The following is a 26,450-nucleotide window of genomic DNA, read 5'->3' on the forward strand; positions in this document are numbered from 1 at the left end:
CTGTCACCCACCCCCTCCCACTTGGCTTCAGTGTGGCTCTCCCATCCTGGTGATATGGGAGTGCCTTGATGGTCATTGGCTCTGGTTGTGGGTGAGCCCAAGACTGGATACCTGGTTTGACTGTTAGGATCCCAGAGAACCTTGCCTGCCTGTTTAGGTGGACACTGTCCTCCTATGGATTTGGATGTAACTTGGCTCTGTGGCATCAGAGCAAAATGACCATAAAATAAAATAAAACAAGATAAAATTAAAATAACCTCAAATGAGCTGCTCAAATAAAATTAAAATAACCTCAAATGAGGCAAGATCTAGGTCTAACTGGAAGGTCTAACCCCATACCACATGCCATTCTGACCTTCATGGAAAAAAAAAAAAAAAAAGAAAAGCTCTTCAACCTTCATATGCCTCAGAGGCTGCAGTTCCTCCTCCCCTCCACTGCCTAGCTACCATTTTCCCACTATTTACAGAACAGGTGGCAAGAGAGCCACAAACAGCACCTCTGGCCTGGGAAGGCTCCTGCACTCGACAGGCTTTAGAATATTGCCACCTGCTGGCCTCAGATGCACACCACAGTCTAGGGGAGACTCAGCCGTTCCTATCCATCCTTCAGCAGGGGAACATATTTCTGAGCCCCAAGATCCTCTGTGGGTGCTGGAATTACATGCTATGTTTCTTCCTTTATGTACACTCTTGTGATAAAGTTTAATTAGGCACAGTAAGAAGTTAATGATAAAATACAACAACTGTAGCAATGTGCTATAATAAAAGCTTACAACGTATGGATTGTTTATTTCTGGAATTTTCCATTTAGTAGTTTTGGATCACAGTTGACCTCAGGTAACCAAGAATAAAAATAATGGGGGGAAGCTGGACAACTACACTCAGAACTGCTACTACCATTCATTCGTGTATATATACACATATATATGAACACATACATATATGTGTGTATATATGTATATAAATATATTCACACGTCAAATCCTAACTGATTTCACTTAATAAACTGCTCAGCGGTTCAAGATTCCAAGAACAGTTCAGCTCACACGTACCTGGTCACACAACGGGAAAGCAAGTTCAAGGGAATAACTTTCTAACTCTGACCTTTGAAACAAAGCCACATCTAACAGCCAACATCTAAATAGACTTTTATTTTTATTTTTCTTGTTTGGACAAAAAAGAAAAAGTCATTGGCCTTCATTAGTCTCCCTAAGTGTTGGAAACACCTGAACTCAGAAAGAGTGGACCTCGTAGAAAAGCATCACAAATTAAAAATATATTTCTCCTTGTGGCAAAAGTGCTTTTGATCCGATTAAGGGTGCAGCAAAGGTTATCTTAAACACAAACTGAAACAGGGCCTATCATCTGTGGCATTGTGGGTCCCACCACAGGCGAGGGAGCTTGTGGAGGAGAGGGAGGATACAGATGTGACAAGGTGTGGAGAACATTCTGCCAGCCACACCTCAGCTCACTGAGTGAAGGAGGGAGTGCCCCAAAGCCCCTGCCGAGGGCATTCTGCATCTGAGCATGTTAGGTGGCTTCAAGATCAGGAAGAAGGGATGCAAGATGCAGAAAATCCTTGTTTTCCATCTGTGGGGACAGTGGGCCCACCTTGAGGCTCAGGCTCCATGGAGATATGTCAACCTCTGGTGGGAAGGACCTGGGTCTATGGGAAGTCCCACATGCCTTCCTGACAGGGCCAGTCCCCAGCCAGGGCTTCCTAATCCTGCTGTGCCTTTTTGGGGGGCCCCATCCCCACAGACAGAGGGAGGTGAAGGATTTTCATGATGCTACATAGTTCTCAAGACAGTTGATTCTGCCAACAGTGACAAGGTGACAGAGTATTTAGCCAGCAGGCTCCCCAGGTCTTGGTAGCTGTAGCCACATCTGTCCTGGAAGCCAGCGGCCCTTCCTACCCTGCCACAGGCCAGACACAGAACTGTGATCATGCAGGGAGCTCTGAGGGTGTGTGGTATTGGAGAGGTGGGGGGACACATTTGTTCACAGTAGACCTTAAGCAACAGTAGGGAATTAACCTGAAGATATATTGAAAAATAATAATAATAAAAAAAACGGCATTACTCTCCCCTCCTCACCCTGTTTGTCCCAGCCCCGTGGAGGACAGAACAGGAACACCCTGTTTATAGTCAGCAAGCTGCAGCTGCCCCTGTCCTGTTGGCTCTGAGTTTTAATGGCACCACATTGCATCTCTTCGTCCAAGGGAGCCATCTAAGCTGATCTCACGGGAGAGTGAACCCACACCCCGGGTGCTAAGGGGTGGCACTGAGTGGTCCATTTTGTAAGCTTGCCTGGTCTGAACTTGAGCCAGTCACGATCTTTCAAGCTCAGGAAAGCAGAGCACGGTCCACTGGTCCCACTGCTGGTACCTTCCGAGGTCACAGCCCATCCAGTCACCTGCATCAGGCTCTAGGGAGCCGCCCTTTGTGGGGTTGATGGTGGAAAGCAGACCTCTGACCACACATGGGCCCTCCAGCGGGCAGGCAGGCGACAGGCTCCTTCCTTGTCCCTGAAACCCCTGGGCCAGCAGTCTCAGTGGGCTGGTGATGTGTCCTCCACCTCCAGACCCAGCAGCTCCCTGACAAGTCTCTCTCCAAACTGTGCCCGGCTGTATCTCTTCACGTGGTAGGCATCTGACATTTTGTACAGGATGTAGGCGTTGTTGACGGCAATGCTGATGGCGAACCAGAACACTTGCTGCCATGTCTTGTTTGGCTTGTGAGAGATGAAATACCTGGGAAGAGGGTAGGCACGGTGTTGTGTAGCTGTTTCCTGAGGTTTACACATTCCCTCATGGAGGAGGGAAGCTCTTTAAGACTTAGCAAGTGAATGAAACTGAGCATCAGGCCACAGCATCTGCACACTCCCTTCTGGTTGGATACACTGGGAACCAGCTGTGGGCGGGGCTCAGGGGCGGGGCTATGACAGGCCCTGCCCCACCCTCCCGCAGCTGTCTTCTCAAAGCCCTTCTCTAGGTCCATCCATGCCTAAGTGCTTAGTCCCTCAGTTCCAGGTCTGTGATGTGTTCTCTCTCTTTCCCAAATGTGTTCCTGTTATCCATTTGTCCTTCCTCAGGGAAGACTGGGACCCTGGGACTGACCCTGAGGACACTACTATGCACAGAACCTTATTTTAGGATTCACTTATCCTGTTTATTGTCTCTATATCTTGGACACATTGTATCTGAAGACCACCAGGGCGTCCAGCTCAGGTTGGACAAAGCCTAGAAGATAAAGGCCAAGATATGTGCCAAGATGCCCACGAATGGGGTATGAGTGGTGGCAGGTACCTTAGGTGGGGCTGGAGGCCTGGGGTGTGAGTGGAGTGCGAGGATCTCTAGAGAAGATGGGTGTATAGGCCACCTGGGGCCAGGATGAGGGCCGGGGTCTACCTCGTGGGTCCTCATGCTCTGTATGTTCTCCACCATGTCTGGGCCAATACTACCCTCCCTACACACCACTGTGCAGGTGTTGTAGTATGTCAACCCCCCTCCCCCAGGCCCCATGCCACACCCATGCACACCGGCCATCCACGTACCCACCAGCTGCCCACGCACCGGATGCCACTTGCGTGCACACCAGCCGCCCACACACCCGCTGGTTGCCCACACACTCACTTGCTGTATTTGTCGTCATATCTGCAGATGTAGCTGAGGTGAGCGGCAAAGGCCTCCACGGCCAGAGGGCAGGGGATTTCCCCGCTCCTCCGCTTGATGATGACGCCTGTGGAGGAGACAGGAGCTCAGGCCCCATCCAATCTGCCCAGTTCCTCGGGGTGGGGCGCAGTGGGGAACTGGACCAGTACTGTCCGTCACGCGCTTCAGCAGAGCGGTAGGTGTGAGGAGGCATTGGAGGCAGACAAGTGCACAGTCATCTGCCACCAAGACTCAATAGCTTCATGGGCACAGAGACAATGACATAACTATAGGCAACTCTAAGACACACATGCAGATGCTACCGTACAGGCCTGAGGAGAACTGTGGGGAAGGAGGCTTCTCTATTCCTCCCCATACTGGTTGTCTTGCTCAGGGGCTGGTGGGAGGGAGCAATAGCAGCAGTTTCTCCAGGCTCTTCACAGAGTGGGTGGGATCATGTGACAGAGGAACAAGGAGGCCAGCCTTCCACACCAGGCCCAACCCCCTCACACCTCTCAGGGGCCTCTCCTTGTCCCCTTAGTTGCCATCACTGTTCATCTACCCAGGATGTTTCTCTACACACACAAAGGGAATGCAGCCAATGTGCTTCCCGAGTCATGGCACAACTCAACCAGCTGTGCATGGGGACCAAAAGGGAACCCACAGGATCTTGCCATTTTATTGCACCAATGGCTGCTGTATGATGTTGGTCCTCTGGCCTGCTTGTGTACTGTCTGGCTACCCTCTGCAGGCCATAGGAACAAAGATAGAGGTGTCCTTCCCAGCATGGTGTGCACCTGGACATAGTTAGGGTTTGCCACTGTGCCAGCTAGTTTTATGTCACCCTACAGAAGCATACATTATTGCAGAGAACATAAGTACATACGTACACTGAACCACAGAAGCACATGTAGACCACACATGTAATATGACCATACATATACTGTACAACTATATATATAGATATATAGATATAGATTGTATATGTATATACATATATAGTATATATAGTGGTATATATTACATATATACACAAATGAAACATACACATGGTATATGTATATACTATATACATACTATATAGTGGTATATATACATATATACACACATATATAAACACATACATGGCATATGTATACATTATATGTACATACATAGTATATAGTGTGTGTATATATATGTCTATATACACACACACATATATATACATACACACACATATAAACACACATGGTATGTGATGCACTATATATATACACACATAAACACACATGGTATGTGTATACACTATATATATATGTATACACACACATATACACACAATACATAGTGGTATATATACATACACATACATATATAAACATACATGGTTTGTATATACATTATATATGTACATATACATATATTCACATACAGAACATAGTGGTATATATATACACACATATATATAAACACACATGGTTTGTATATACACTATATATGTACATATATATATATATATATACTCACACACAATACATAGTGGTATATATATATACATATATACACACACATATATAAACACATGGTTTGTGTATATGAGATATATGTACACACACATACTACATAGTGGTATATATACATATATACATACACATATACATATAAACACACATGGTTTGTGTGTACGATATGTATATATACACACACATACAATACATAGTGGTATATATACATATACACACACACACATATATATAAACACACATGGTATGTGTATACACTATATATACACACATAATACATAGTGGTGTATATATACATATATACACATATACATATAAACACACATGGTATGTGTATACACTACACACACACACACACACATACACACAAACACACACACACACACACACACACACCGCACACGTGGTACATCCCAGGAGTATGCATGTCACACACCCAGTGTGCACACAGGAATGCAAGCCGTTCATGTACATACCACTCTGGAAGCATCTCTGCAGATTCCTTTGCAATCCTCTCAATTTTTGTCTCAGCAGTTTAACGTGGTCTTAACTGTCAGTTTCTTTAAATACAGACTCTAGGCTAATTAAGTCCCTCTACTCTGAATTGATTTTAAATCCCCAGAGAATTAGCAAGGGAAACAGCACCACCTGGCAGCCACTTTGCTTCCAGGAGTCAGAGATGATAAAATGATCCACAAATTCTACCCATGATGTAGCCCATTACCATGCCCTAAGCAACAGAGCCACCACACCCTAACACACCACCTGCCCAATCAAACCTTCCCAGTTTGGCCAAGGCAAGCTAAGAACTTCATGGAGGCTCCTACATGTCTCTTCCCAGAACAGCACATCCAACTGCTGGGGACACAGACAGCATGAGGGTCCTCCATGCTTGTGCGCTGGGTGCCCCCCCCTCCTGTACCCATGTCCACACTCCCTACTAACCTTGCTGCACAGGGGAGTAGGCATTGGTCAGGAAGCGGAAATGCCCCTTGTTATACCAGCAGATCAGAGACATGTTGCCCTTCGTCCTGATCTGGTGCTGGCCCCGGGCAAGTGGGGTGACAGGGTTGGTCAACATGGATGGAGGGAGGCCTGTGCAGTCACTCTTTCTGGAGCTGAGGAGGCCGCAGCAGTAGATCCCTGGAAGGAAAGAAACAAACTCTCACACGTGCCACTATCAGGGTGCGCGAGCCCACGACCCGGGAAGGAGAGCTGAACCCTCAGAGGCAGCTGCGGAGACCTGTTCCTCTCCGCCTCCCCATCCCTCTACAAGAACACACCCAAAGGTCACTAAGACCATAACTAATGCAAGCCATGGATCAACGCAACAATATGGCCCTTAACAACAGGGCTCTTGGTTGGCACTGTGGGGTATAACATCCCATCTGCATCCGTAAGTGGAATCTGCTAGGGTGTCACACGAACGTTAGGAAAGGCCCCCAGGTCACAGCTGCAGTGATAAGGATGGTATGGCTATGCCCAACAACTCAGCCAGGGACCTCAGGATGGACACGCCCGTCAGCTCTTGGGACTCTTGTCACTGAAGACAAGGCACATAGTATTCCACTGCAAAGAGCTCAGTAGCGGGCTGGCGAGATGGCTCAGCAGGTAAGAGCACTGTCTGAAGGTCCTGAGTTCAGATCCCAGCAACCACATGGTGGCTCACAACCACCCGTAATGAGATCTGACGCCCTCTTCTCCAGCTACAGTGAATTACGCCGGAGTGAGCAGGGTCGGCAGAGGTCCTGAGTTCAATTCCCAGCAGCCCCACACATGATGGCTCACGGCCATCTGTACAGCTACAGTGTACTCATACACATAAAATAAATAAAATAAATCTTAAAAAAAAAAAAGAGCTCAGTAGCTCTAGATGCTTCTTAAAATCCATAGTGATATCATTTTTATATTACCTAACCTTAGAAAAAGGCAAAATTTCACATCCAGTTACTCCCTTCCAGCTAGGGGTTCTCTTCTCATCTCCTAACTTGCTGAGCCAAGGAATGCCTGTCCCTTAGGATCTCAGAAGCAACTCTACTAACTCCTGGGGAAGGCACCCCAGAGGCCCAGGCCATGTCCCGTGCTCATGCAGCTCTGCACATCTGGCACTGGACACACACAGAGACACACTCCAACTCCTAGTGCTGAGAGCAAATCAAGAGGTGGACCCTCACATACATATGCACACACCATCAAGGGTTACAGTTCTATAGACATGCCTCTATAGACCTTAGGTCTGCTCAGGCAGCGGGCCCCTCCCCACTGTGCTTCGTGGAGACCTCATCCGAAGCGGCTATGTCACAGGTTCTAGGAACAGGTCCTGCAGCTCTCCTTCCCTCCTCAGTCCGATCTCTTGGTAGGTCCTCGCCACAGATGGGCTGAATCTGCGGGCACCACCCAGCGCAGAGGGTCATCCTTACCTAGGCTGCAAGGCTGGTTAGCCACGGCAGCCTGCTCCCTCACTTCAACCAGGCTTCTAAGGCCCAGGATGTAAGTAAGCTACCTGCCACTCCACAATACAAGAGGGTTCAGTTTTAAGGCCTGACATCCACCGGGATGCAGAGCCAAATGCCTCAGTTCTAGTAGCTTCTGTCTATGAGTGATGCTTTCTCCGCTGTCCCCAAGCACAGCTTGGCACTTAAGGTCTTTGTTTTTTTATGTCCAACGTCTGCCAAAGTCATGGGAGGTTTATCCAGTCTACAAAGAACAAGCAGCCTTTTGCTCCAGGAGCCTAGGCCTTTTCTGAGGCCTGTAGGATCATTCCTGACCACACGAGTCTCTGGCAAATGGGAAGGAGACTCATCAACTATGGAAGATGACTCTGGTACTTTCTAGAGTCCCCCCCCCCCCCATTTTTTTTTTACTAGGGGCTTTTTCTTCAGACCATTTATGGCCAGAACCACACAGTAAAGGACACACAAAGGACTGGCCGGGCTCTGTGCCAATGCTGTCACCTAACAGTTAGCCCATGAGAGCACCAGAACCTAGACATACAGGGCAGCCGAGACGCTCGAGCAGTCTGTGCTAGCCGTTTTCTCCTACCCTCCTCACTCTCTGGTCACTCCCCACTCCCAAGGAGCTGGCTGTGCTGGGACGTCTGCTGGACAAACCTTGCTTCTCAAATTCTTCGAACAGATTGAGGCTGGTGATGCTGGGCCCTGTGAAGATGATATAGTTCTTCCCGGCTGCATTCTTGCATAGGCTCCGGGCCACCATGCCATGCAGCTGCGGCTTATTCTTAAGAGCGTCCAGGCCATCTGGGCCACCGCCTTCCTTTAGGTGGACATAGATCTAGAACAGAAAGGCAGAGGGGGTCTGTGTGCCAAGGGCAACATGGACCACAGCCCAAGGCTGCAGGAAACATGGGGTCAGAAAACACGGGGAAACTGCCTCACCCCGTTATGTCATGAAGTCCTAGGCCACCACCATGGCTACCCAAGACCTGAGCAGCTCGTGGTTTAGCCTAGAGGCTTCTGTCCGCAAGAGTCCGAGTGGGAGAGGAGCAGTTAGAGATGGCAAAACTGGCAGTCAAACCTTTTCCTAAGTCCCCAAACATAAATAAGAAACACACACACACACACACACACACACACACACACGCACACACACACATGCACACACGCACACACACACATGCACACACGCACATAGAAGCAAAGGCCACTTCAAGGGCTAGGCATGGGTATCGCCCACTGAGCAAAATGACCAGTCAGCCCAAAGGCAGGTAAGACAGCCCTTGTCTGTCTCACTGCACCAGAGAGGCAATAGGGGTCCGACACAGTCCTAGGGCCAGATAAGCAAAGAGGCCATGCTGAGCTTGGTAAGCAGTTCCTGACACACAATCCATACCAGCTCCACGATCCTCACCAAAGGCGTGTATGTGGGAAAGAGATTTGAGGGCAGACAAGATCTACAGGCAGGGGGGCTGACTAGTCTCTCCTAAGGAAGGTAGAAGTTCCGGGGAATGCTCATGTATCTGTAGACAGATGCCCAGCAGCACCTATCATGTTCCTATGCCTGTCCTGTCCTGCAGAGCAAGCTGACATTGGAGCAATCTGATATGCTGGAATTGCTAGGAGCTGGGATACCATCAGGGCTCTCTGAGAAACTCCCAGAAGGAGCATATGGAAGACCCAGCTACTATGTCGGGACCCATCCTGTGCAATGAGTTTGGGAACTCACTGACCAAGCACAGGTGTCCTTAAGAACAGAAAACATGAAGGCTCAACTCTGTGTTCAGGTCAATGCACAGGGATGTGACTTAGCAACAAAGTCTTTAACAGAATGACCAAAACTTCACTGGGAAGTGGTGCCAGACAACAGAGCCACTGGGTTCAGCAGTGGTTGGGAAGCTGGTGGGTCCTGGCCTGCCATGGATCTTCTGTAATATGCAGCTGAACATGCTACTTGACTCTACACACATATATACTCAGCTTCAGAAACACTGTACTACAGGGATTTTTAAAATTGCTGCATGAGCCACAGACGTACCTGTTGACAACCCCCCTCCTACACACACACACACACACTATAGGATGGGAGCCTGCGCATGGCACAAGTGGCTCTTGTGTTCACACCCCACAAGGCTGATCTCAAAGCATCATCTGGTGTGTTTCTATGTAGAGCTCAAGAAGCTCCTGGGGCAATTAGGTTGTAGGACAGTGTGTGTCCATGAGTCTCTGGGAGCCATGAGGGCTGCTTATGTCTCTACCCTTGCAGCTTCAGCCAGCAGAGTTTATACAGACATGTGCTGCATACTCAAAGGGCTATTTCTGCAGGTTGTGGTTAGAATATGCAATAGTCTCCACCTTTGTGTGTTTGGACATTGGTTCCAGCTGGTGATACTGTTTTGAGAAATTGGCAAACCTTTTGGAGGCGGGGCCTTCCTGAAGGATGGGGTATGCTGGCCTTGAGGATTATATCCTGGTCTCTCTTTCCTGTTGCCCGCTGCTTCCTGACTGTTGATACAATGTAGCCAGCCACCTCGCCCTCTGCCACAGGCACCAGCTGCTCTGGCTCCTGCTGTGTCTGCCTAGTCTTGAACTAGTAGAAAGCTCTTCTAAGTTGCTTCTTGTCCTGTGTTTGGCCTTAGTGCAAGAAAAGTAACTAATATGGAGAACAGTGAGTATTTACTAGGGCTGGAGAGATGAAAGCATGGGCTGTGCTTAGGTTTGGTCCTGTAATTCACATGGCAAGTTACAATGGTCTGTAATCCAGTCCCAGGAGACCTGATGCCTTCTTCTGGTGTGCATAGGAACCAGGCACACACATGGTACACACAGGCACACACAGGCACACACACATGATGCACACAAGCACACACAGGTACACACATGGTGCACAGACTCACACATGGTGCACACTGGCACAACATGGTGCACACAGGTGCACACATGGTGCACATACACTCAAATGGGCAAAACATCATATATATAAAATGAAAGTAAATGAATCTTTAAAAATTAAAGCATGTATGAAATTATGAATGTTATGGGGTGGGGAGGTTGTAAAATCAAGTTAGGAAGAGACACTAATTATAAAAGTCCTTTTCTACCAGCACCGTAAGTGCAGCTGGAACCTGGTGTGTTCTAGGACACCAGTTTCTGGTCATTGGTGTGGACTGCCTGCTTCGCAAGTCTGGAGACTACCAGGACTCAGAGTTAGGCCAGGGTCTTGCTCTCCTGGGACTGCAGAGTTTCCCAAACACCAGCAATGGGCAGCTCCAAGTTTGCCCTTGGCTTAGAATACAATTGCAAGACCATCTGAAATTGCTCAGCACTTTGCCCACAGGGGCAAGCCCAGGCATTCTAGCTACGTCCTCCTTTTCAAAGTGTGAACATGGTGTGACGTTACTTCCTTCTCAAGGTGTGGACAGTGGAACATGGATTTCTGCCTAGCCAGAGCCTTCTCCCTACCAACAAATCCAGAAGTAGTACCAGAAACATCCAGAGATTCCCAAGTGCGGAGAACTCACTACTATACAATAATAAGTTCTGTACTTTAAAATTTATATATTTGTTTTTTATTGTGTGCATCTATCTGTATGTGTACACATACATGCCTACATGTGAACATGCCACTGTGTACCATGGTGAGTATGTGGAAGTCAGAGAACAAAATGGGCAAATTAGTTCTCTCCTTCCACCATGTGGGTCCCAGGGATCAAACTCAGTTTATCAGGTTTGTCAGCAAGCACCTTCACCCACTGAGCCATCTCATAGACCTTGGGGCTATCCTCACAGATACCTGCTCCTTGGACTTAACAGTCTCACTCTGTAGCCCAGGCTGGCCTGGAATTCAACATTCTTCCTGCTTCTCTTCTGACTCCTTCAAAACGCATGAGGGCCACTGCACTGTGGTGACCGATGTGATGGACACTGAGGCCACAGAGATACAGCAGGTGACCTTGCACTCACTGTCACTGGGGTCTGGAGCACTGGGGTCTCTAGAAAAATGAGCTAGAAGTCCCCATCACACTCACTGTCTGTTCCACTGGCAGAACTACCTCTCCTTCAAAATAGGACAGGACTGGGGTTCCCTGGGGCTAGTGCAGAATGCATCTGGGGGCATAAAATGGTGAATTTCATCAGCAGCTGTGTAAGGAACCAGGGAAGATTGTGTGATGTAGCCATGGCCAAGCAGCACAAAGGTATATATGCTCACAGGAGACGCAGCTGGGATGGTGGAGGTGTCTGGCCACACGAGAGCACCCCAAGGCTTACATCCATCCCCTTCTAAGAGATGCTATAGACACAAGGGTGGGCGTGTTAGAGTAGAGGCATGGATGCCTCACTCACCGCTTGTACAACTGTGAGCAAGCAGATGACATGCCTGGAGCCCTGCTTTCCTGGTCCATAAGGACGGTTTGTTGTATGCGGCCACAAGCCACTGTGACATGGGGCACTCAGAACTGCTTTTTCATTTTTTTCTAATATTTATGTTTTTAGACAGGATTTCGTGTATGGCAACTTGGCCTTGATCCTGTTATGCAGCAGAGGATGACCATGAACTTCTGACCCTCATGTCTCCTCCTAAGTTCTGGCAGAACAGGCATGAACCAGACTACAGTGCTGGAGATCAAATCCAGGGCTTTGTGCATGCCATGCGAGCACTCTACCACACTGTGGCATCCCTAGCACCCAGAAGAGATTTTTTTTTCCAGTCATCACCACTATGCTGGGACAAATGCTGCAGACCTTCAGCAGACACCGGTGACAAATTGTACCACTTCTGTATCCCGTTACATGCTATGGCCACAATGTTTGCAGGTTAAGATATGACATGAGCCCAAACCTCCTTTCTCCACAGCTCCACGGGTAGATTCCTCTGTAGGATAGATCTTAGGGGCCACCATTTTACCTTCTCGTTTAGAAGAAGTGCTCTGCCATACATTTTGGACAAATTAAAGTGCTCAGCATCTCTACTCTTGCATTTGGGGGCCTCTGTAAGGAACTATGGCTCATTTTTGGCACAAGCACTGTCAAAGCTGATCTGATGACAGTGAGATGACTTATGGGTTGGTCGGTGGGGTGTATGGAGAGCAAAGGATGACTCGCTTCTCGGGGTGGACCCCAGGTTTCATCTCCCTACTTCAGAAAGGCACAGAACTTAAGAACTGATTATTTCTGGAGTGTTTTGAGTGACATTTTCAGATAGCAATGAATTGCAGGAAACTGGAACTTGGGAAGAACTGTGGACTGGGCCATGAATATGTGGCCAGGAGAGAGAACAGTGTATGTAACAGCCCTTGAGATACCTGCTGAAGGTGTCTCTGCCACACGGCCATGCAGCAACACGGCCGGCGACTAGCAGACCGTCAAGGTCAACATTGTCAGCAAATACACCCCAGAGACGGACAGAGTGGGACTCCAGCCACCCCTAATGGCCTGAACAACACATGATAATCTGCACATTTGGGCTGGGGGAGGGACATGCATGGAGCATGTGGGGCGCCACTGGCTCGGCCCACGGTAGTCAAGACAACTAGCAGATCTCAAAGCAATTACTTCAGCCGTGGTCCAGCCTCTGTCGGGGCCCTCTAAGAACCCTAGACAACAGGACACTTCTGTCCTCTTGGAAACCCCTCCAGCTCTTAGGAGCTTCTCTTTCTATTCTTCAATTTCTTGCTGTTCCCTAATTCTCCGTAATAAGGCTTGCTTCCACATTACATTTTCTAGCGCTCTGTGTCTTTAATCTTCACTAGGCCAAGACAAGCTATCCCAGTTCATCTTTGGTACCTCTGAGTGTCTGGCACCCTACATCCTGGGGTCATGTCAAAAATCCTACATTACAGGGGTAGAGTCAGGTATGATTGCATGCTTCCCAAGGACCAGATACCCTTAGGAGGCTAAGTGAGACCAGACTGGCCTCTGCTCGAATGCTGGGGATGAGTGTGATAGTCAGAAGACAGTGAACTGATCAACACCCTTGGCCCATGGCACCCCACCTTGTCCTTCCTATCCCCCCAATGTCTGCACATCCCAGAGCTCCCTATTTCCGACACTTCTTGCCCCCTTCAATGGCTCACCTGGATGATGAACCCGGTTGAAGAGCACTGGCGGACCCACAAGCTGAATTTCCGCTTTTTCCTCTTCCGCAGCTCTCGCTCCGTGCACGTGGCAATGAACACAGGGTCCTCGTCAATCAGGGGTTCATGTAGCACCTACGGGTAAAGTGGGTTGGGGATGATCTCACAGGGCAGTGTGAGCTCAGCCCCCAGCAACACCTTCAGAAGGCTGTGACAGAGATTAAGTCACCTGGCTTCTGATCTGTACCGCTGCTCTGGGTAGGGCTCAGCTTGGAGGCACGGGCACATTCGCTTCCATCCAGAGGCACAGCCAACGTTCCTTCTGAAGAGACGGCCATGGTTCTTACTATCTGCTTTACAAATGCCAACACTGGCTGTGCCCTTAACCTCCACTGGGGTGAGACAGCAAACTCAGAGCCGCTGTCCCAGTCCACCTTTGGTGCCTCTGTTTGTTTGGCACTCTAGGTCTTTGGGACTGTGGCCCTTATCAGTGATCTATATCAGTGGCCTACTAGAGTCTCCAGGCCCAACTCCTGTCAGTGCGTATGGAGTTGTGTATGGGGGTGCATGCACACAAGTGAAAGTGTCTATGGAGCCAGAAGTACCTAATACCCTGGGACTGGAAATACAGTGGTCATGAGCTGTCCACTATGGATGCTCTGAAGTGAACCTGGCACCCTTAGCTAACAAGCCATATCTCCAGCTCCCCTACCCCTAAGCAATTATGGGACTTCACTCATGGCAACTTCTGTTGTTGTTGTTGTTGTTGTTTTATTGTTTACTATTCTGCTTTGTTTTGTTCTGTTTTGAGACAGGGTTCCTCTGTGTAGCCCAGGCTTGTCCTGGAACTTGCTCTGTAGACCAATCTAACCTTGAACTTATAGAGACAGATCTATCTGCTTCCTGACTGCTGGGATCAGAGGTGTGCATCGCAACTACCAGGCACTCCAGCTTCTTGATAACATGAACTCTGACCTTTTCAAAGACAGGACAATAAAGTAAAAGATTCTATATTGGTTTTTCAAACTGAAGTGCTTGGGAATCCTCCGGGGACATTGTGGCATTATGCTGTGATCTATGCCACAATTATGGATATCCTTAGTTAAGCAAGGTGAAGTGTATACACGCTCATTTCCACACTACAGGATGCTCTAGATTGAGGGTCTACAAATCACTCCCTCCATTGCAAACAGAACTTATTGGAATAATCATGTTTTCATCTACTGCACCTTCCTAAACAGAACTTATTGTAATAATCCCCTGTTGTCATCCACTGCAGCTCCGTGGCCACATGAAAGAAAGGACTAGACCTAGTAGAGACCACATAAAATCTAACATAGTATCTGACTGTGCAGGGAAAGTTTCAACGAGCTAAGCTCCTAGAAGTGGTGGTGGAGCCACATTTGTGGCTCTCTCTCCACAGGTTTGAGTCAGCTCAGGGCATGAAGTCTTCCCAAGAAGCCACATCAGTCCATGGCCTGGGATGGGCACTAGATCATCAGTCCATGGCCTGGGGTGGGCACTGGATTACCAACCTGTGGCCTGGGGTGGACACTGGATCATCAGCTTCTGGCCTGGGGTGGACACTGGATCATCAGCCCATGGCCTGGGGTAGGCACTAGATTATCAGCCCGTGGCCTGGGGTGGACACTGGATTATCAGTCTATGGCCTGGGGTGGGCACTGGACAGTGGTCTCAGCCCTTGTGGCCTGGCATTCTTTTGGTAACTACACCTTCAGTTCTATTTTTTAAAGCATCAGCCTTGGGGCTTTAGCGATGCTCGTCCGGCAGAGGCCTCAAGTTTGGTTTCCAGCACTAATGTGATGGCTCACAACCTTGTAGAACTCACATTCTAGGGGAATGCAATGCCCTCTTTGGATCTATGGGCAATGCACACATGTATGCTCACACATTTACATATACACAGGGAAAACATTCATGTGCATAAAATAAAAATAAATCTTTTTTTTTTTTAAAGCCTTAGCCATAGCTCTCTGCACAGCACATACTCTGCCCCGAGGACTTCAGTAGGAGCCCCTACCTCTGCCCAGTTTGAGAACAGGCAAGTTGGCCTGCCTGGGCTGCAGCCTGGAGCCTCACATTCTCTGGCTCCTTGCAGCTTATGAAACATTCAAAGCCCCACGTGGAACCATCTAGCAAAACAGACAGTCTAAAGGGGTCTTAGGAACAGGGAAGATGGCATGAAGGTGGCCCGGCTCCCTGTTCCCCTCTGCCTGTCTCCTTGTCTAGACCATGAGTCTGCTGTTTTCAGCCATCCAAGAATAGAGGCCCCCTCAGTGAGCCAGGGAACCCATCTCTACTGATCTCCAACCATAGTTACAATGCATCACAGCAGGGCAAGCAAGAATCTCCGAGTCTCCTCCCTCCTCCTCTAAGGAAAACAGTAAGCTCTGTCACACAGCACCATCTCTGAGTCCCCTCTGTGCGACAAGTCACTTGGGGTGTGCCAGGCATCAAGTATGGCAAGCAAGGCATCTCTTACTTATTTGCATAATCCCTCTCCAGGGATGTTTCTCTGATTAGACTGGCTCCGGTTTTGATGAGTGTAATGCCTCCCATTTTGTACCTGTGTGTGGACATTACTCAAAAAATGGCTGCTTTGCTTGCTGGTAGATTCTGGAATCTTCTGAGGACTCTGTAAAACCTTCTGCAAAGGGTTAACACCTGCTACAATGATAGCTCCCAATGCTGCGCGCTGAGAGTCATGCCCTTGAGTATGTGTGTGCATGTGTGTGAGCATCTATGAGTCATGATGGTGGTACAAGGGAGTAGCAGGTGCCGGGCCACTCTTGAGCACCATAGTAAGTCTGACCCCAACTCTGACAAGGGTGTGGAGAAGAACAGCGTCTCAACTGGTCTGTATGCAGACCTCTAGGAAGAGGGAAAGAGAAGTTCCCAGGCAAGAATATAGCTTGCCACCCCCTCTCCCACACCCCACCTCTGGCTCGAACATGGTGCCTGGCAAGTTCTAGAACAGTAGGAGCACCTGTGCAGAGTATTCCGAAGCCCATGGATCTGAGACATAAGAACACTTCACAAAAGCCCTGACATTTTCAGTTGTGCAGAATGGGAGAACATTACAGACTCGGGAGAGCGACCATTAGGAGTGGGAGCTCAGCAGAAGCCTCTTAAAAGATGGTCACGAGCGTAAGAATGGCGGGAGTGTGTAACTGGACCCTCTCCACAGGGGAAACTCAGCTGACTTACCTAGGAGCAAAACTTCTCAACACCTCAATTTGCTAGATCAACAGCGCAGTTCTGAGACTCTGTCACCAGACAGAGCGTGGTGGCACTGAGCGTGATAGCACTGAGTGTGACAGCCTGAGTATGACAACACTGAGCGTGGCAGCACTGAGTGTGGCAGCACTGAGCATGACAGCTGAGTGGCCAGATGCACCTTGGCATCTAAGAAGTCCCAATGACCAAATGAAACACTTCAATTCCAGGTCATTCCTTCACCAACCAGAAGGTGTCTAGCCAGGAAGTGGCTCTTAGTAAACATGATGGGGACCCTGAGGCTGGATCTGTATAAAGCTTCGTGTGGGAAATGTCATGGATGAGGCAAAGATGGAAAAAAGGAGAGTGCTGTAGCTCCAAGGAAAAGAGGTTAAATTCCAACTGTCTGGGAGTTCAAGCCCCCACCCTCTCTTACAAACACATTTGGCTCATAAGGTTAGCAGTATGGCTGGTGACCTTGAAGAGATCTGTTCAAGTCACTGGAGAAAGTAAGCAAGGACCCTAAATCCTCTCCTGGGCCAAAAGTCTCAGGTGTTCAATAGCACCTGGCACACAAATACAGATGTATACACACATGCACATGCAAACACATATGTATGCATGGACACATGTATGTATGTATGAATGGACACATTATACACTCACACATGCACATGCACAAACACATCTGCAGGCATGGACCTGCGCGTGGAAACGCATACATGCAAGTGCACACACATGATCTCACCTGGGTCTGAGACGGCCTGAAAGCAGCATCAAAGCCACTCTGCAGGGAGTCGAGGAAGGGCTGGACCTTGTAGAGCCCATGTGTGGTCTGGCTGGAACGGAAGGCCACAACATGGAAGTACTTGAGGATCTTCTCAAAGCGGGCCTGGCTCATGACGAGGGCAAGGCTCCGGTTGCTATAGAAGCCTCCACTCCAGATGCTGAGTACCGACTCGCAGTGCGAGACGCTGGTGGAGATCACGTAGCCCAGGAAGGCCTTCATCTCTGCCAACGTCACCTCCACCCAGGCTCCATCACTGCCAAATCGCTCCTGGAACTTCCTGGCATACATGTTGGTCTGTACCACCATGTTCTTAAGCACGTTGTCCGGGACGAAGAGCTGGAAGAAGTCCACTGCGCTGGCACTGGGCGGCATCTTTCTGGTTGGACCTGAAACCCAAAGACAGGCCAAGTGCTCACGCCCAAAACCATCACCACCTGACAGGGGCCGGGTCCTCTTGCCCTTGGGCCTCAGGCCACAGCCCTGACTAGCCTTCCTTCCTTCCCTCCTGCATCAGATGCCTTCCCCAAATGGAGGTCAATGGCCCAGCTCTCACATTCCCTGGACTCCTGTCACTCAGATGCTCCTGTCTTGTCCCCAACCCTCTGTTCCCCAGATTAGACACATTATTCACGCCTTCCTTCCCAACATGACTTCCGCAGCACCCAAGGCTATTGTTCTGTTCTGTCCCCCCAACCCCATCCTTCTGTCCCCTCCCCGTCCTGACCTCCTGTCCCCTGATCCTTCTCTTGCCAGACCCATCACACCTAAGCTGTCCTCTCATACACCCTATAGGACATCAGTGGCAAATGCAGCTCACCCAGTGAGGACTGATTTGAGGAGAGGGATGCAGGAGTAAGTATGTACAGCCCCCTATCGTTCTCCATGTGCTGTATGAGTTAAGGGGACATTGTACCCATAATGCTTCAGTTGCAGCCAGTGGAGAGCAAGCTTTGCTAAGCAGTCTCACATTATTTTAAGCTGTTGGTGGGTTAATTCAAAGGGACTAGTGTAAGACAGTTTCACCAATGAGAGACAGGCATCACACCTTTTGACAGATGCAGCCTCTTTGCACGCATGCACAAGTACACACACACACATACACACACACACACACACACACACACACACACACACACACATATGCTCCAGGGCTCAACTTATTCTCATCGTGAACCAAAGACTTTTTAGGTGGAAAATGCATGTGTTCCCCCAATCGGATTGTTCTAATTCAGTCCCAGGACACTGTGGGTGTCAGCTGCTCCCCTCACAAGGGCAAGTGATAGGAGGATGTAGCTCAGCATCACTGTTCCAAACCTCAGAAGAAGTATCATCTGACCTAGCTAGCCAGAGAAAAGATCCAGGCTTAAAACACACATGGGTCTCCTACTCAGATACGTCACCACGTTCAAATGACCCTAATGTCAGGAAGTCCTGAGCTGAGGACTCTTTGTGAGTGTGTGCACACGTGTGTGCATGTGTGTATTCGTGTGCATGTACTTCTATGATTCCTAGGAGCTACTGTTTGCAATTCTATCACACAGGCTTGAAGCAGCATGCTCTGATTGGTAGTAGACAAGCTTTCTTTTACATCTGTGTGGCAATTTTTAATGAAAACTGTGCGAAGAAAGAGTTTCAAAGGCCTTCCTTTCCCACCAGCTTGTATGGTCTATATAAAAAAACAAAACAAACAAACAAAAACCTGTTCACAGATAAAGCCAATTTGGCAGCCAGGGTTTTGAGCAGTGGCGAGATCCAGGCATGCAACTACCTCTTTTTTGTTTCCAATTTGCTTGTGTGAGTGTGTGTGTGCTTGTCCATGGGTGCTTGCATGTGTGTATGTACATGTAGGGGGTGCACATACATGTATGCATGTGCACATGCATATGGAACCCCAAAGTTGAAATTGGGACTCTTCTTCACTCATCTCCATCTTATTCATTGAGGTAGGGTTTCTTAATCAAGCCCAGAGCTCACCGATATGGATCCTAACTCCAGGCCTCATGCTTGCATGGTAGGCATTTTAACCACTGAGCCACCTCCACAGCCCCCGACTCCTTAACACTCATCAGATTGGCTGATTGTTCCTGGCTCTAGTGTTTTCTTTGTAGAACAGACTGAGTAAAATCAACTTCTAAAGTCTGTCTGCTGAGCAAAGTGGACAAGCCTGTACACCAGATAGATGCCCAGCACAGCGCTGGTATGAGCGCTGGTACGGCTTGGCAGCTATTTCTGGGACAGCACCTATAGGAACTCACTGAGGGCTTTGCAAAGCAAATTCTGTTTTCTGTTCACCTAGACAGCAGGGCGGCTACCACGTTCACTGTCCCCAGCCACACTGTAAATAGCCTAGCTGCCACCAATGCGCCAAACCGATGTAGGAGGCGGTCCCGTTGGCATGGGGATGCTGAAACACGGGGCTGTGTTTACTGGTGTGCCATAAGTGCCCAAGTGAACATCTCCGCATTTCAGTAGGCCTGGCAGTCTCCTGTGGGTAGAGCCATAAATTATTCAGACTGGTGATCAGCGAGGGGAAGCAACACTGTAACTGCTGTATCATGCTGACTGAGAGGCATGAATTCTCTCTTCCTGGAGTTATGTCTAGAGTCATCTTCCCTCCCATACATGCCATGTCTGGGTGGATTGCCAAGGCCTGCTTCCCCCTTGCTTCCTGAACACACTACAAGTGGCTGGCTTCCCTCACCTATTCGGATTGATAAGCTCCCCTGTTGTCTCTTCTTGGTTGCTGTGGCTCCTACCACTTGGAATATGGTGACAGAGGCTGATGGTCATGAAGGAGGGGAGTCGTTGATACAGCACCTACCCACAGCCTCACCTAGCTTTCTAGCATGACTTATATAACTTGACATTAGCCCCAAGGGGCACTAACCCCATTCAGACAGAACATCAGAAGTAGGACAGAGCCTGTGTTCTCTAGGTGACTTATAGCTGATTGGCTTTGTAGCTCTGCACGGGAGTCAGCCTGCTGTCTGTGGCGATTACTAAGAATGCCACATGGCCCCATGGGGACAACAACCATGTGTCTCTCCCCTCCAAGACACCTTCCTGCTGTGGGGATAACTGCAGGGAGGCCTGGGGCATGGGTGGCAGGAGACCTGGAAGAGGTTCCATTTGTATTCAGGGTCTGGCATTCTAACCCACTGAGCTCTGAACCCCCACTGGCTTCTTCATCCAACCCCACAGACTGCCTGTCCTTTGCATAGGCCCCAGGTTCTGCTCAGACATGGCTGCCTGTGCCACCCAGTCTGACATCTACTGAAGCAAGCCGGTCAAGGTCATGGCTGCTGATTCTTTCTGTTCTCCAAGCTCAGGATGTGGGTGTGCTTAACACCTAACTGATATATAGCAAGAATGGAGATTAACAGAGGGGAGGGTGGGCTCCACTCTCCCTGCATCTTGGCTGAGTTCAGTAGGAAAAGCGAGGGACCTGTCTCACTGCTTGGTGACAGGTCGGGGTCAGTCGTGTCTGCCATATCTTCAACCTTGCCATGGAGGGCTGACAGCACAAAAGGTGCTCACTGATGTGTGTATGTATGGAGCCCACCTGAAAGGCAAGGTGCTTCGGGTGTTGCGGAGAAGTGGCAAATGTATAACCTGCCTAGAGGCAACTCTGGGCCCAGCCTTGTTTTTCTCCCTGTCTCTCCGTTTTCCAGCTGGGGCAAGCCTCTGCGGACCACTCCTGGGGGGACCACCCCTGGGGACCACTCCTGGGGACCACCCCTGGGAGACCACCCCTGGGGGGACTACCCTGGGGACCACTCCTGGGGACCACTCCTGGGGGGACCACCCCTGGGGACTACTCCTGGGGGACCACCCCTGGGGACCACTCCTGGGGGGACCACCCCTGGGGACCACTCCTGGGGACCACTCCTGGGGGGAATACCCTGGGGACTACCCCTGGGGGACCACCCCTGGGGACCACTCCTGGGGGGACCACCCCTGGGGACCACTCCTGGGGGAACCACCCCTGGGGACCACTCCTGGGGACCACTTCTGGGGGGAATACCCTGGGGACTACCCCTGGGGGACCACCCCTGGGGACCACTCCTGGGGGGACCACCCCTGGGGACCACTCCTGGGGACCAATCCTGGGGGGAATACCCTGGGGACTACCCCTGGGGGACCACTCCTGGGGACCACTCCTGGGGACTACTCCTGGGGGGAATACCCTGGGGACCACTCCTGGGGATCACCCCTGGGGACCACTCCTGGGGACCACCCCTTCCTCAGTTCCCTCTGCCTTCCTTCATCTCAAGCACTAAGCCAGAGGCAGACAGTCTCCAAACAGGGGCAAGAGCCACACGGCCTGGACAGGCAGGCCCTATCTCGGCTGCAGCTGACATAATGGGCTGCTCATTCTTCATTCAGGCAACGCGTACTTCATGACCATTAATGTGCATGTCAATAAACACCCCTGAGGGCAGAATGAACCCCCAGCTACCCGTTATCAGAATGGAAGAGTATCTTCTTCCACTCTGGAACATTCTGGAGCAGCCGTGCTGCCTGGGATAAAGATTGCTGTTGGGATCTTTAGGGGCAGATACTGTCAGCAGTTGTTGTGGAACAGCTAATGGTCAATTCCTATTTTAAATGCAAAGTTGGAATCACTTCTCTCCGGGTTAAATCAAGTGACTTTAAAACCGTAACCAGGATGTCCCATATTACCACACATGGCCTCTCTCTGGAGACACTGGGCATCTCATTTGGTGAAGGGTGGTGCAGAGAGAGGCCTGCACTCCTGTGTGTGCCCATAATCCCAGCACTTGAGAAACTATGAGTTCGAGGCTAACCTAGTTTACATAGCATGTTATAGGCTAGCCTGTGCTACATACAGTGGAACCCTGTCAAGGAAAGGAGAGGAAGGGGAAGAGAGATGAAGCGGAGGGAAAGGCCAGAGGTGATGTGATAATGATGGATGGGGGAAGACAACAGGGCAGTCAGCAGGACCAGGACCAGCTGAAATACAGGAGGAATCCACGGTCATAGAGAGAGGAGGGATAAGGAGACTGGGCTGCACCTGTGCACCTGTGTGCAGAGACCATGCATGCACTTGGTCCAGGCTGTACCGTCTCTTAAACCCTGGCTTCAAATCTGTTCTTATGTTCAAATGAACAGAGGGTCATAGGGGTACACAGGACAGGCTGGACACAGAGAACACGTTTCTATTCCTATAACCCTGCCAATGACCATGAATCAAAAGAAGCAATCAAAACCGGGGTGGCCCAGGTTGGTCTTGACTCCAGAGAAGCCAAAGGTTCTACAAGGCCCAGCAAACAAGCCTGGCTTTTCTAACCCAAACAAAAGGGTAAAGCTAAGATCTCTAACTCAGGCCAGACCCCTGACTAAACAGCAACAGACCCCTGATTCCTTAGCAATAGCAAGACGGATAGAGATAGGGTGACAGAGTAAATGACATCAGTGAGAACCACACGGGACAACAGATGGTGCAGATGCAGCTGGTCCTGTCTGACCCATAACCCCGGGCACACACCTACTTCTATGCTCTCTGCCTGGACAGTGTGTGTGCAGGGAGAACAGCACCAGGCTTCCTTCCTAGATGGACCCACTTGGACAAGTGGCTGCCTCCCATCCATCTAGAAGGCTCTGAAGGTACACATCACAGCTCACACAGACCCATGGTCCCTCCAAACACACAGCCAAGCTCATTGAACCCACAGAGATCCTTGCTCCACTAGTAGGTCCTTTGCTTGCTTTGACTTTAGATGTGCACTTGGGTCGCACACTGGGATTGCAGGGTGGCTTGGGTTGACGGCAGCAGGGAAAGCTTGGTGCCTGGATATCCATATCCTCCTCATCACAATGCTGTCCCAGAAAAGCAGGCAGGCTGGAGCTGCTTCTCCCTGGGTGCTAATTATATCCCTCGCATCCCCTGTGCACCCACCCACGCCCTACTGGGAGAGAAGAGAAAGAAGAAAATGAGAATAGGGAGTTGGGGTACAGAAACAGATCCCAAGACAGTGGCATCGCTCAGAGCCACGGGAATGACAAGGCACAGACTCCAGTGTCTTCATTTGACATTGAGCACTGGGTTGGGTCAGAACAAGGAACAACAGATGCAGGAAACTAAAAGTGTGAAGGCCAGAAGACTCCTCTCACCCCAGGACAGGAGCTGAGGGACTGGAGAGAGCCAGCCTGCGGCTTGGGCCACACTTCAAGAGTATCAGCTTCGGAAGCATTGCCAGGGCAACACTTTGCTTGTTTATCCATAAATATCAGCATGTCAAATTCACCTCATTTAATGTACACACAGCATTCAGCATGCCTTTTCACGTAGGCGTGTGCTCTTTCTGCTTCACAAATGATAACTCAATTTATCTGTTCCTTGCATGGATACCAGCTCCATGCAATCTATTCTGTTATCAACCCCATTTACCCAAAGGGGAAACTAAGTCACGAGGGATTTTGTTGTTGTTTCAAGGGTCTTTTCCAAGGCCCTTTCTATGTATCTAAGAGTGGGTGTGGTCACCAGCTTTCACTGTCAACTTGATTGGATTTAAAAATCACGGAATAACTCTTGGGCATCTGTGAAGCCATTTCCAGAGAGATTTAACTGGGGGGTGGGGTGGGGTGCGGGCATCCCCAGGACGTGGGTGGCACCATCCCATAGTCTAGGGTATCAGAATGAATAAAGAGGAAATTGAGCACCAACATTCATTTCACACTGCTTCCTAACTGGACACAATGTGACCAGCAGCCTCATGTTCCTGCCTCCAGGCCCTCCCCTCTACGGTGGACTGTATCCCTTTGAACTATGAGCCAAAATAAACTGTTGTAATTAAAGCTACTTCCTGTCAAGTATTTGGCCATGGCAATAAGAAACTTGATAATAATACAGTGTTAGAACCAGCTAGCTCTGAGGAGTCACTCACTCCACTGCTCACTCCTCCAGCTGGGTCCATTTCATCAGAAGAGAGAGTCCCTTGCACAACCCCACATCCCAACACAATACAGCTCACAACTAGATATAGAGAACCAAGCACTCTGAAAGCCATCTGCTGAGAATGGGCCCAGGTCTTAGGAATATAACCCACAGGAACAGGGACAAATGTGCTCAATGAACATAGATGGCAGAGTGACAAGTCCTGTAATGTGACCAAGACCTCCCTCTTTCCTTCTGAGTGTGGATGGAGCTAGGCATCCCTGTCCAGGCACAGTCCTCACATACTTCAAAAGGGAGATGGACAAAGACACTTCTAAGTACAATGGCACTCATGTAGTGGCCCATGTGGTCTTGAGACAGAATCTTAATATACCCCAGGCTGGCCTTGAACTTGTTATGTAGCTGAAGATGACCTGGAACTTCTCATCCTCTTGCCTCTACTTCCTAAGTGCTAAGAATACGGGCATGTACCACCGTGCCTGGCTTATGTGGGGCTAGGAGTTAAATCTGAGGGATTCATGCATGCATGGCAAGCACTCTACCAACCGAGCCACATCCCAAGTCTGCTGGAGTATTTTTAAACTGCAATTTAAGCTTTCCAGCACAAGAGCTCCTCTAATTGCCCCATCCTGTGGCAACAGACATTCTTTTCTAAGCTTCAAATTATGAGCTCTTAAAAAGACAAAGGCAGAGATAAGATAAAGTTCTTGGTAAGGACAGCAGCTCTCCCACCCCTCGCCCCAAGTCTTTTATTTGGGACGCAGCCAGTCTTGAAAACAAACTGGGACCAGTAGAAGGAAAGTCTGCTGTGACCTAAATTCAACATAATTCAGAAAGTCTATTCCTCTGAGGAATGAAAGATGCAAAACTGACCACTACCCATCCATTCTGCACGCATGTTACTACCTAAAAGAACATAGGATTCCAGATGCAGGGCATTTTGGCTCCCAAGGAGCTGCCAGGTGGTACCCTCAAATCCAGAGGTTAAGCTGAGGTGACTGGTATGTGGGATACTAATTCAGCTTACATGTGCCAGGAGCACAGCCAGTGACCATCAGAACTCAAAGCCACACTCCTGAGGAAACTTTACAGATGAGAGCCAAAGGGCTTAGACACACTGTCCCACTGTATCCTCTGAAGGAGGTGGCCAGGCCAGCTCTCTTCCCAGTGACACTTTTCTCCCACTTTAGTGCTAGTAAAACCTGCGTGTGCTAAGCTATCTGAGCCTCGGAGAGGAGGCTGAGTAGGCATGAGGAGGGGGGATGCAGACGAAGGCTCCCACGGACAGGACAGCTAGTTGGTCATGTCATGCAGAGTGGTCTGTGTTCCATTACAGTGAGTAAGAGCAGCAGGGGCCTCCAGCACATGTCACCAGGACACCTAAGATGGCTACATGACTAAGTGAGCCAGGTGAGGCCAGGAAATAACCTACTGGACTCGAGCAACGGAAAAGCAGGGCCTGGTACTTAGCAGCAGCTGCCCTCTGATGGTCTCTGCTCCCAGGCTAGATTCCACTGAGTGTGGTTAGTTAGAACAGTTACATTGTTGCTGGGTTTGCCTCGATGTCTCTATTAGAGTCAGTCCCACACTAGAAAGACCCCGGCACAGTACATACCGCAACTTGCTGGTCTCACACACAAACACACAAGCCTCCAGCATGTGACCTAAAGAGAAGGTAACTGAAGACACTGGACACTATGGGCCAGCCGTGGCAAAGGCAAGATGTTTTTCCCACTGTGGCAGGGCCAAAAGGTGGAGAGACATAGGGAGAGAGAAAAGGCTGGCTGAGAAAAAAAGATCTGCTTTTACTGATGAGAAAA

General features: G+C 49.5%; 1 protein-coding gene across 1 annotated transcript in view; it reads right to left on the reverse strand.

Moving 5' to 3' along the window:
* Positions 1-754: 754 nt before the first annotated feature.
* Pgbd5 (piggyBac transposable element derived 5) overlaps positions 755-26,450 on the reverse strand; it is a 69,398-nt gene continuing 43,702 nt past the window's right edge. The window contains exons 2-7 of the mRNA XM_031341771.1: positions 17,670-18,097; positions 13,685-13,819; positions 8,268-8,448; positions 6,103-6,300; positions 3,635-3,740; positions 755-2,752 (exon numbers count right to left, since the gene is read on the reverse strand). Coding sequence (XP_031197631.1) covers positions 2,551-2,752; positions 3,635-3,740; positions 6,103-6,300; positions 8,268-8,448; positions 13,685-13,819; positions 17,670-18,097 — 1,250 coding nt within the window. The 3' untranslated portion in view covers positions 755-2,550. The remainder of the gene's footprint in view (positions 2,753-3,634; positions 3,741-6,102; positions 6,301-8,267; positions 8,449-13,684; positions 13,820-17,669; positions 18,098-26,450) is intronic.

This window comes from Mastomys coucha, unplaced genomic scaffold (genome assembly GCF_008632895.1).
Source record: "Mastomys coucha isolate ucsf_1 unplaced genomic scaffold, UCSF_Mcou_1 pScaffold22, whole genome shotgun sequence".
NCBI lineage: Eukaryota > Metazoa > Chordata > Mammalia > Rodentia > Muridae > Mastomys > Mastomys coucha.